Here is a 12,521-nt window from a genome sequence, read left to right on the forward strand (position 1 = left end):
GTCATTTAGGTCAACATTGGATCATTCAGAGATCCTCACTGAACTTCTGGAGAGAGTTTGCTGCACTGAAAGTAAAGGGGCTGAATAATTTTGCACGCTCAATTTTTCAGTTTTTGATTTGTTAAAAAAGTTTGAAATATCCAATAAATGTCGTTCCACTTCATGATTGTGTCCCACTTGTTGTTGATTCTTCACAAAAAAATACAGTTTTATATCTTTATGTTTGAAGCCTGAAATGTGGCAAAAGGTCGCAAAGTTCAAGGGGGCCGAATACTTTCGCATGGCACTGTACATGAACGTGATGTCAATATTTAGCCTAATTAAGATTATTATTATCTCGAGTTTTATTTTAGAAATGTAGGCCTATCCATGCTTTGCTTGTTTATAATATTGCTCACTTTTTAGGCTATTTATATATTTATTTAACTAGGCAATTCAGTTAAGAACAAATTCTTAACTGAATTGCCCTGTTCCAAATTCGGGCCCTGTTCCTTTCGTAATCTGACTGTTGTGGTTTGAAGGTCATTTTAAAGGTGGTTGGGTGGTTCTCTGTAAGGAGTAAGGACTGGATGGAGACAGATAGCTGTTATCCACCAATATTTTCAGAAGTAGCCTATTGATTGCCGTTTTCTTTTGCAGTCCCCTGACTGGAAAACGGATGGTTGATAACACCAAATCTCGCAAATTGAAGACGGACAACCTGCTGCGAGTGGATGACCATGATTTCACCATGAGACCTGCCTTTGCAGGTAAGGACATGGTTCTAAACATCTTGTTGACTGATTTAACAAAAGTAGAATCCAGAGCCTTCTAAACTCGGGAAAGGGGCCCTGATATCACTGTTCAGATCAGGGGTGCAAAACTGTTCCTTGAGGGCCGCAGTGTATGTCTGTTTCCATGTGTGTACTTCTTGTGACCTCTCTGGGCAACCAATGAATGTCTCTGAACTTTAATTAAGTGCCAGTGTGGAATGAGGGAAAAACACAGCAAGATTGTGGCCCTTCTTGTGACCTCTCTGGGCAACCAATGAATGTCTCTGAACTTTAATTAAGTGCCAGTGTGGAACGGGGGAAAAACTCAGCATGATTGTGGCCCTTGGGGACTGGAGTGGTGCTACTCTGGTTGAGATCTTGAACGGCATTGAAGCATGTCCAGCAGAGAACGTACATCTGTGTGAAGAAGTAGTCTCATATCAATACACATAGGAGCTAGTGAGATATGACACTTTGAGAATGAATTCCTCTGTAGCAATCCATTCGGTATCCACACCTGGTTTGACATGTTTGCCAAAGTGTAAGGCAGGTATAGGAGGAGCTTTTGAAATGCATGAAATGGGATGCTGCATATTTCCCTGGTGAATAATGTACTGTATGTAGTGTTACTGAACTTGAGTGGCAGCTCAGACACAAAGAATTTCAAATAGGGGATCCTACATAAAACCCTTCAGTGTATCTGTAAATGGACACGCAGACACAGCCTCGTGTCCCGGAATAGAGAGCTTTGGGAGATTCAAATTGTCTGTCTTATACAAACATTATGAAAAGTTGACTTGTGTAAGCCTGTGAAAACTGTCTGTATTAATTTGGGTGGGAGATGTATAGCGGTGGCTAGGTTTTCTTCCCGAGCTTCAAACGGAAGCAGGCGCACAAGTGAAAGCCTCTTACACAGCGGCTTCCCGCTCACTGGAGGAATGTTATCTGTGTGACATTGTGGCGTGCCAGCATGAGGTCTCTTTCCAAAACACAATCAGAGAAATCCCACTGGGAAGGAGCAACTGCATTGTCCCATTGCACACAATGAACAGCTTTGTGTGGCATAATTTTCACAGAGAGATAAAAGTTAATTGTTTGTTTAGAATTAGGGCTGTGCGAATGTAGTTTTTTTTTCCAGAGACAACAAGTATGTGAGGTTTTGCATTATGCATACAGTGCTCTGCAGGTGGGAAGGCATTATGGGGAGAAGGCTGTAAATATCCCCAGTATAAAGGTTAGAGCTGTTCCCATGTGTTTCAGGTTATGACTGTAGGGAACCCCTGCTGCTCAATTACCATTTAAACTTTTATAAATAGCAGAGAAAAGGAGATTCACTTTTATTTCCATGTCAGTTGTCTGCACAAAACTACCATGAATATTCCATTCTGTGGATCCTTGGAGGTTTGGATCCTGACTGGTTTCTGTTTGAAAATCCACCGTCTAAACAACGTTCGGATACGGAGACATGGAGATTTGCTGTTGCAGTGAATGTCATATTTGTCACACAGTACAGCAAGTTCAAATGTCCCGAGGTTTACCGATAAACGTAAGTATAAAAACAAAGTATTTGAATCATCTCCCATTGGGTAGAAAACACCATCCGAGGCGTGTAAAGACCTGTCCATGGCTTTAATTTGACGTTCTAGCTTCACGATCTTACAGCAAGTAGTGAGTGTATACATTTACATACCGGTCCCCTGTGGGAATCAAACCCACAACCCTAGTGTTGCAAGCACCATGCTCTACCAACTGAGCCACATGGGACCACCATTTAATCAAATTTGCGTTACAGAGAGAGCTTGTCCCCCCCCCCCCCCCATTTTATTCCTATGATTTCGAAGAACATCAGCCAAAGCAATTCCATCTTGGGGATTTCCTTCAGGAGTGAGCAGTGGTGTCTAATGCATAGGCTAGCCTTAATCTGCCAGTGCTACCAATAGTTGATTTACAATTGCTAAAAGGGGAGCACTCCAGTGTCATTATGTGAGATAGATGAAAGGGCTTTTTCCCCCCATTCAGCATTCATGTCATGTCTATTTAAGGTCTTATGACAGATTTGGTGATCTTTCCTGATCTGCTGGTATTTTACGGGAAGGTTACATCATTTTGCTGTGCAGAGATTCGGATAGCTAGCGGTTGTCCTGTGTATGAGAAAATAGACTGATGAGATGCTGCTGATCAACTGATTTGCCATGGGGGGGGGGTTCTGTGTATGAGAAAATAGACTGATGAGATGCTGCTGATCAACTGATTTGCCATGGGGGGGGGTTCTGTGTATGAGAAAATAGACTGATGAGATGCTGCTGATCAACTGATTTGCCATGGGGGGGGTTCTGTGTATGAGAAAATAGACTGATGAGATGCTGCTGATCAACTGATTTGCCATGGGGGGGTTCTGTGTATGAGAAAATAGACTGATGAGATGCTGCTGATCAACTGATTTGCCATGGGGGGGGGTCTGTGTATGAGAAAATAGACTGATGAGATGCTGCTGATCAACTGATTTGCCATGGGGGGGGGTCTGTGTATGTGAGAAAATAGACTGCTGAGATGCTGCTGATCAACTGATTTGCCATGGGGGGGGGTTCTGTGTCTTTGAAGTCTTTATGCTGGCTGAGGAATAGCTCCCTCTGTCATGTTGACTTCTAACAGAGACGTTCTTGATGACTCAATGAATCCGCACAGAACATAGATTTTTCTACTTATGTGCTCCACTGACAACTGTTTACCAGACCATACTAAGGACCCACTCTATGAAGAGGCTGAGTAGTTCAGACAATTTCCGATGACATTCTCGATCACACAGAGCTGTGATCTGATCAGTTATTGATACATTATATGGCTCTGATTGAACATTTAAGATTTGCATCATCAGAATATGTTTTAAGAGAGCTTTAACAAACAAGTAACTGCTAGGGGGAACAGGGAAACTGATATGAATTTAAGTTGGAGGTCAAACGCACTGTGAAAAGGTCAAACACACAGTGCTCCGTCCTCTGGACATGACCCCATAATGACCCATAATGATTGTTCTCAGCAGTGGTCTTTTTACAAGATCACATCTCCCATAGCCTCTACAAAATAACCAGTGGCTCCGCAATGGCAGGAGGAGCAGATGGAGAGAGCACATGTAATCACTATGAATGAAAGATAAACATTTTCTTAAATAACAGCCCAATCCCCCACTAGCATGATCTATTACAGGGGTAGAGGCTATGGGAGGCCTTTCTCCCAGCAGCTGGCAGGTGTGGCGAGCAGCATTGTCCGCACAGGTGCTGGGAGGGGAGCTGGGGCCTGGGTCCCAGTTTAGGATCTGATGGATGGCATATGGTGTGAGCGAGGGATGACAGCGCACCCAGCTGGCACAAGGCGAGGAGTTAATATCCTCTCTTCCAGGCAACAGGCGAGGGGAGGCTGAGTGAAAGGAGACTTTAGTTACTAGCGATTACATGAGGGTTCAGAGGCTGGTACTACAGCAGCTAGCACAGATTATAAACTGGGTGGTTCGAGCCCTGAATGCTGATTGGCTGATAGCCGTGGTATATCAGACCGTATACCACGGGTATGACAAAACATTTATTTTTACTGCTCTAATTACGTTGGTAACCAGTTTATAATAGCAATTAAGGCACCTCGGGATTTGTGGTATGTGGTCAATGTACCACGGCTAAGGGCTGTGTCCAGGCACTCCGCGATGTGTCGTGCCCAAGCACAGCCCTTAACCGTGGTATATTGGTCATATACCACACCCCCTTGGGCCTTGCTAAATTAGACAATGGCAGGCGATCAGGACATTACCCACAATGCATAACACACAAATATGTATTATACATTACTTGCGCTTCTTATGTGAACCTTTAACATGGGATGGATGAAACTGTGTGCCATATAATTGCATATAGAACTGATTCATGGAATGTATGTGCTGTGAAAATAAACATGACCTTATATGGAGTTATTTGGATTCAATATCCTGGCAAATCCTAAAAATCTAACCCAAATCTATCACTCAAGACTCATCCACTTCAATCAAATGAATACTTCAACACGAGTGTGTGGTATTGCCCTCAATACTGAAACGAAAGGGTTTTTAAAAAATGAGCTGAAGATATCTGTAGCTGTAATACCGTGTAATACCAAATCTTTCTGGGATTGTGGTAGTGATGAAAGGAAAAGTAACCTACTAGACAGAACAAGGAAGAAGTACGGAGGAAATATCAGCGCCTCTATACTGGCGGAAGGAAATCCAAGTTAAGACGTCCATCTCAGACAGAGAATCTATTTTTTAAATCGACACTAGTAGAATAGTGCTGCACAGTTTTCACATTTTGTTGTGTTTGTCTGAAATGTTGACACGTTCAATGTATTTTTCTACTGATCTACACAGCCTACTTCACAGGGTAACAATTGAAAGTGTCAACATTTCAGACTCAACACAACAACATTTGTGCAGGGGTTCACATACTTTTTTTTTACTGCACTGTATAGTAGAATTGTTCTGTTTCACTCTAGCTTACCCTAAATCATGTTTTGTGATTATGGCTACTCTCAAGGGGAAACTGTCTTTCCACCTGAAACAGAATCCTCAGAAATATAAGAAGAAGAAGGAAAATAATCTCCTTCTTGTGACTGTTGTTTTGCAGGCCCTGCTGTCCCTGTAGGGGTGGATGTTCAGGTGGAGAGTTTGGACAGTATATCAGAGGTGGACATGGTAAGTGAAGTGATAATCATACAAACATCAAACCTTGTAACATTTCAATGAACTTGAACCGTTATTACTACAGATCAGTGGAACATTTGAAGAGGTTTTTGTTGATACGGCGTTTAAATTCAACGACTGCTGAACGCAATGGGATGCAGGCCATTCCTATAACAAATAAAGAGACACCCGTCAGTGTTAAATAAAAGTATTTTAGAGTCGGTAACATCAATGATTGTGCAGCCCACCACTTCCATTGAACCAAAGAAAATGAACATATCCTTCACAATCTGCTAATAAGTAAATACGACTGTGAAGCTGTTTTGGGAGGGGGGGGGGCACTGTTTTGGAGCTGATGAACTCAAATGAATTATATTGGTCATGCTTCTTAATCTCGTATTCTCAGATAATCCAAATGATAGGAGCACAGTGCTAAAAACAATGTTTTGTCTTCAAAATGACCTTGCAAATGACCATGTTCCACCACAGTAATATAATAACATGGGCCCGCTGTCCTAAGCTATAAATTGGAGCCAAACTGCCATCCTGATGTCCTGTAAGCCTCTATGTGAGCATTTCAATGTTTGTATATAATTGTATTAAAATATACTGGGCAAATTATTGCTTTCAGACTATGACTGTCCTTAATGCCAGACTGATGGAGGACAAAGGTTCAGTCATCCATATCAACCATTTTAATATCATTATGCAATGTTACAGTGGACTAATATTTGTTGAATGTGTCCAAATGTGATGTTATACACACGTTGTATGTAACGACAAAGGTACTGATTACTTCATTGGTGCTATTATTTCAAGTTGTATTATTACTGATCTAATACATAGTGTAATGCTGTGAAGTGAATGGAAAAGGGGGGGATCTGCTGTGGTGGATGCAGTGGTGTAGTCGGCAGGAAATAGACCCTTTTGCCTAGCAACATGTACAGATCAAGAGGCAGAGAGGAAGGGAAAGGATCATCACTAATGTCAACTCTGACTGCCCTCTCTGGACATAATATGACATAATATGTTCCCTGCTCGTACTAGGGACATACACTGAGTGTACAAAACATTAGGAAAACCTGCTCTTTCTTTGACAGACTGACCAGGTGAATCCAGGTGAAAGCTATAATCCCTTGTTGACGTCACTTGTTAAATCCACTTAAAAAAGTGTAGATGAAGGGGAGGAGACAGGTTAAAGATGGATGTTTATGCCTTTAGACAATTGAGACATGGAGTGTGTATGTGTGCCATTCAGAGGGTGAATGGGCAAGACAAAAGATATGAGTGCCTTTGAACTGGGTACGGTAGTAGGTGCCAGGAGCACCAGTTGGAGTGTGTCAAGAACTGCAATGCTGCTTTTCCCTTGTGTATCAAGAATGGTCCACCACCCAAAGGACATCCAGCCAAATTGACACAACTGTGGGAATCACTGAAGTCAACATGGGCCAGCATCCCTGTCGAACACTTTCGACACCTTGTAGAGTCCATGTCCCAACGAATTGAGGCTGTTCTCAGGGCAAATGTTGAGCGCAAACTTGAACGTTGTGAAAATCCTGTGCAACGTCCAGCGCGCTTTTACTGTGAACACTGAGACTGTACCCACTTTCAGTTAGTTTTAACAGTGGCTATATAGGCTACTGTGGCTATTTGATCATAATGTAGGCCTACCAGGGCCTCCCGGGTGGCGCAGTGGTCTAAGGCACTTCATTGCCGTGCTAGCTGTGCCACCAGAGACTCTGGGTTCGATCCCAGGCTCTGTCGCTGCCGGCCGCGACCGGGCGGTCCATGGGGCGACGCACAATTGGCCTAGCGTCGTCCGGGTTAGGGAGGGTTTGGCCGGTAGGGATATCCTTGTCTCATCACGCACTAGCGACTCCTGTGGCGGGCCGGGCGCAGTGCACGCTAACCAGGTCGGCAGGTGCACGGTGTTTCCTTCGACACATTGGTGCGGCTGGCTTCCGGGTTGGATGCGCGCTGTGTTAAGAAGCAGTGCGGCTTGGTTGTGTTTCGGAGGACGCATGGCTTTCGACCTTTCAACTCCCGAGCCCGTTACAGGAGTTGTAGCGATGAGACAAGATACTAAACAATTGGATACCATGAAATTGGGGAAAAAGGGGGTAAAATTCAAAAATAAATAATAATAATAATAATGTAGGCCTACCAGAGTTGCCTACCATCAAAAACAATGGAGAAAATGCATCCCATAACATTTTAAAATGGAAATAGCTGTTCTATCATTAAGCCTACAGTAGCAGCCGATTTGTGTTGTTCAATGTAGACCTACATTCCATGACACTTTTGAAAAAAACTTACAGGACATCAACCTGTTTATTCACTTGGTGACTGAAAATTCTGTTGTGATGTTTGATGCAAGAAACCACTTTACAAAATAAAATGCATTAATATTGTCATACCATTATTACAGAGAAACAGAAGTATTGTGCTACCCCCTGCCTATTGGCTACTTAGCTTATTCAAGCCTGTCTCAAAATACACACTGCCCCTTTAAGACAACAAAAAAGCTCTTTACCCGACTCGCTTTTCAAAGATATCTAGAAATGTACATGTTTTGTGCTCTTGGCTACATGCAGCTCTGGCTTTGATCTCAAAACAAGCGCATCTACTCACGACTGCTCATGCTGTAAGCACAATCCAGTTCAAAGTAAATGGCATGGATCCATATACATTTGGAAAGTATTCCGACCCTTTGACTTTTTCCACATTTTGTTATTTTATAAAGCCTTATTCAAAAATGTATCAAATTGTTTCTACACACAATGTACACACAATACCCCATAATGACAAAGTAAAAACAGGTTTAGACATTTTAGCAAATGTATTAAAAATAAAAACTGAAATATCGTATTTATATAAGTATTCAGAGCCTTTGCTCAGGACTTTGTTGAAGCACCTATGGCAGCGATTACAGCCTCGAGTCTTCTTGGGTAAGACGCTACACCTGTATTTAGGGAGTTTCTCCCATTCTTCTCTTCAGATCATCTCAAGCTCTGTCAGGCTGGATGGGGAGCATCGCTGAACAGCTATTTTCAGGTCTCTCCAGAGATGTTTGACTGGGTTCAAGTCCGGGCTCTGCCTGGGCCACTCAAGAACATTCAAAGACTTGTCCCGAAGTCACAGCTGTGTTGTCTTGGCTGTGTGCTTAGGGTCGTTGTCCTGTTGGAAGGTGAACCTTCACCCCAGTCTGAGGTCCTGAGCTCACAGGACCTTTCATCAAGGATCTCTCTGTGCTTTGCTTCGTTCATCTAGTCTCCCAGTCCCTGCTGCTGAAAAACATCCCTGCAGCATGATGCTGCCACCACTAGCCTTCACCAAAGGGATGGTGCCAGGTTTCCTCCACATGTGACGCTTGACATTCAGGGCAAAGAGTTCAATCTTGGTTTCATCAGACTCGTGGTCAGAGCCCTTTAGGTGCCTTTTGGCAAACTCCACGCAGGCTGTCGTGGCTTTTACTGAGGAGTGGCTTCCGTCTGGCCACTCTACCATAAAGGCATGATTGGTGGTGCTGTACAGATGGTTGTCCTTCTGGAAGGTTCTCCCATCTCCACAGAGGAACTCTGGAATTGGAATCAATGGAATTTACCACAGGTGGACTCCAATCAAGTTGTAGTAACATCTCAAGGGTGATCAGTGGAAACATGGTGCACCTGAGCTCAATTTCGGTGTCATATCAAAGGGTCTGAAAAATGTAAAATAAGGTTTTAACATAACAAAATCTGGAACAAGTCAAGGGGTCTGAATACTTTCCAAATGCACTGTATCGTGTCTGTGACTATCATTAAATGTGAAGACTGTTATTTTATCAAATTAATTCTCTATGTGTAATTATTATTACGTGATTAAACTAATAATGTAAACTTTAATTAATTTGGAAGTCGGGGCACCATGGGAAAATGTTTATAGAGTCTCTATTTCCCGAAACGACTCTTCAGATATTTTCACATCTAATCAATCAGTATTCTATTTATGAATTATTAATTGTTACCTCATTCGTCTAATTCCAAACATTGTACAATTCTTAGTTATCTACACGAACCCTGGTTTCCATAATGAATCAGCTACAGTGCCTTGCGAAAGTATTCGGCCCCCTTGAACTTTGCGACCTTTTGCCACATTTCAGGCTTCAAACATAAAGATATAAAACTGTATTTTTTTGTGAAGAATTAACAAGTGGGACACAATCATGAAGTGGAACGACATTTATTGGATATTTCAAACTTTTTTAACAAATCAAAAACTGAAAAATTGGGCGTGCAAAATTATTCAGCCCCTTTACTTTCAGTGCAGCAAACTCTCTCCAGAAGTTCAGTGAGGATCTCTGAATGATCCAATGTTGACCTAAATGACAAATGATGATAAATAAAATCCACTTGTGTGTAATCAAGTCTCCGTATAAATGCACCTGCACTGTGATAGTCTCAGAGGTGTGTAAGAAACAGTGCGGCTTGGTTGGGTTGTGTATTGGAGGACGCAGGACTTTCGACCTTCGTCTCTCCCGAGCCCGTACGGGAGTTGTAGCGATGAGACAAGATAGTAGCTACTACAACAATTGGATACCATGAAATTGGGGAGAAAAAGGAGTAAAAAAAATTAAAATAAAATAAACTTTCCTTGAAGTCACAATGTCTTTCGTGGTTGTAGGTAGTTAGACTGGATACTTCAGAGTAACATTCAGAAATATTCTCATACAATAGTGGATTCGGCGGTTGTCGGTATTCTCATTCTAGGTTTACGTCATTTCTAGCTGCAGACAAGTAATTTGTGTCGTCTAGAATTTCTCCCTTATTCTGTAGTGATCGATAGTCTCAGAGTTGAACCATTTCCAGTCGTGTCGCCAACTACCTGCGGTCTGGTTTAATGGCCTATAGGGTTGTAACCATTCCAATGTGGGGATGACGTTCTCTGACTACAAAGCATTACATGGGCTTGCTCCTACCTATCTCTCTGATTTGGTCCTGCCGTACATACCTACACGTACGCTACGGTCACAAGACGCAGGCCTCCTAATTGTCCCTAGAATTTCTAAGCAAACAGCTGGAGGCAGGGCTTTCTCCAATAGAGCTCCATTTTTATGGAACGGTCTGCCTACCCATGTCAGAGACGCAAACTCGGTCTCAACCTTTAAGTCTTTACTGAAGACTCATCTCTTCAGTGGGTCATATGATTGAGTGTAGTCTGGCCCAGGAGTGGGAAGGTGAACGGAAAGGCCCTGGAGCAACGAACCGCCCTTGCCGTCTCTGCCTGGCCGGTTCCCCTCTTTCCACTGGGATTCTCTGCCTCTAACCCTGTTACAGGGGCTGAGTCACTGGCTTACTGGGGCTCTCTCATGCCGTCCCTGGAAGGGGTGCGTCACCTGAGTGGCCATCCTGTCTGGGTTGGCGCCCCCCCTTGGGTTGTGCCGTGGCAGAGATATTTGTGGGCTATACTCAGCCTTGTCTCAGGATGGTAAGTTGGTGGTTGAAGATATCCCTCTAGTGGGGTGGGGGCTGTGCTTTGGCAAAGTGGGTGGGGGTTATATCCTTCCTGTTTGGCCCTGTCCGGGGGTGTCCTCGGATGGGGCCACAGTGTCTCCTGACCCCTCCTGTCTCAGCCTCCAGTATTTATGCTGCAGTAGTTTATGTGTTGGGGGGCTAGGGTCAGTTTGTTATATCTGGAGTACTTCTCCTGTCCTATTCGGTGTCCTGTGTGAATTTAAGTGTGCTCTCTCTAATTCTCTCTTTCTTTCTCTCTCTCGGAGGACCTGAGCCCTAGGACCATGCCCCAGGACTACCTGACATGATCAAATCAAATCAAATCAAATCAAATCAAATTTATTTATATAGCCCTTCGTACATCAGCTGATATCTCAAAGTGCTGTACAGAAACCCAGCCTAAAACCCCAAACAGCAAGCAATGCAGGTGTAGAAGCACGGTGGCTAGGAAAAACTCCCTAGAAAAGCCAAAACCTAGGAAGAAACCTAGAGAGGAACCAGGCTATGTGGGGTGGCCAGTCCTCTTCTGGCTGTGCCGGGTAGAGATTATAACAGAACATGGCCAAGATGTTCAAATGTTCATAAATGACCAGCATGGTCGAATAATAATAAGGCAGAACAGTTGAAACTGGAGCAGCAGCACGGCCAGGTGGACTGGGGACAGCAAGGAGTCATCATGTCAAGTAGTCCTGGGGCATGGTCCTAGGGCCGCGGTTCAGTTGAAACTGGAGCAGCAGCACGGCCAGGTGGACTGGGGACAGCAAGGAGTCATCATGTCAGGTAGTCCTGGGGCATGGTCCTAGGGCTCAGGTCCTCCGAGAGAGAGAAGGAGAGAATTAGAGAACGCACACTTAGATTCACACAGGACACCGAATTGGACAGGAGAAGTACTCCAGATATAACAAACTGACCCCAGCCCCCGACACATAAACTACTGCAGCATAAATACTGAAGGCTGAGACAGGAGGGGTCAGGAGACACTGTGGCCCCACCCGAGGACACCCCCGGACAGGGCCAAACAGGAAGGATATAACCCCACCCACTATGCCAAAGCACAGCCCCCACACCACTGGAGGGATATCTTCAACCACCAACTTACCATCCTGAGACAAAGCTGAGTATAGCCCGCAAAGATCTCCGCCACGGCACAACCCAAGGGGGGGGGGGCGCCAACCCAGACAGGATGACCACATCAGTGAATCAACCCACTCAGGTGACGCACCCCCTCAGGGACGGCATGAGAGAGCCCCAGCAAGCCAGTGACTCAGCCCCTGTAATAGGGTTAGAGGCAGAGAATCCCAGTGGAAAGAGGGGAACCGGCCAGGCAGAGACTCCTTGCTGTCCCCAGTCCACCTGGCCGTGCTGCTGCTTCAGTTTCAACTGTTCTGCCTTATTATTATTCGACCATGCTGGTCATTTATGAACATTTGAACATCTTGGCCATGTTCTGTTATAATCTCCACCCGGCACAGCCAGAAGAGGACTGGCCACCCCACATAGCCTGGTTCCTCTCTAGGTTTCTTCCTAGGTTTTGGCCTTTCTAGGGAGTTTTTCCTAGCCACCGTGCTTCTACACCTG

At 44.2% G+C, this 12,521-nt stretch overlaps 1 protein-coding gene across 1 annotated transcript in view; it reads left to right on the forward strand.

Annotated features, from left to right (window-relative positions):
* Window positions 1-12,521, forward strand: part of LOC135557399 (gamma-aminobutyric acid receptor subunit rho-2-like) — a 28,281-nt gene that overhangs the window by 9,766 nt on the left and 5,994 nt on the right. The window contains exons 2-3 of the mRNA XM_064990627.1: window positions 640-749; window positions 5,396-5,463. Of these exons, the coding sequence (XP_064846699.1) occupies window positions 640-749; window positions 5,396-5,463 (178 nt within the window). The remainder of the gene's footprint in view (window positions 1-639; window positions 750-5,395; window positions 5,464-12,521) is intronic.

The sequence above is a fragment of the Oncorhynchus masou genome, chromosome 16, assembly GCF_036934945.1.
Source record: "Oncorhynchus masou masou isolate Uvic2021 chromosome 16, UVic_Omas_1.1, whole genome shotgun sequence".
In the NCBI taxonomy this organism is placed as follows: Eukaryota; Metazoa; Chordata; class Actinopteri; order Salmoniformes; family Salmonidae; genus Oncorhynchus; species Oncorhynchus masou.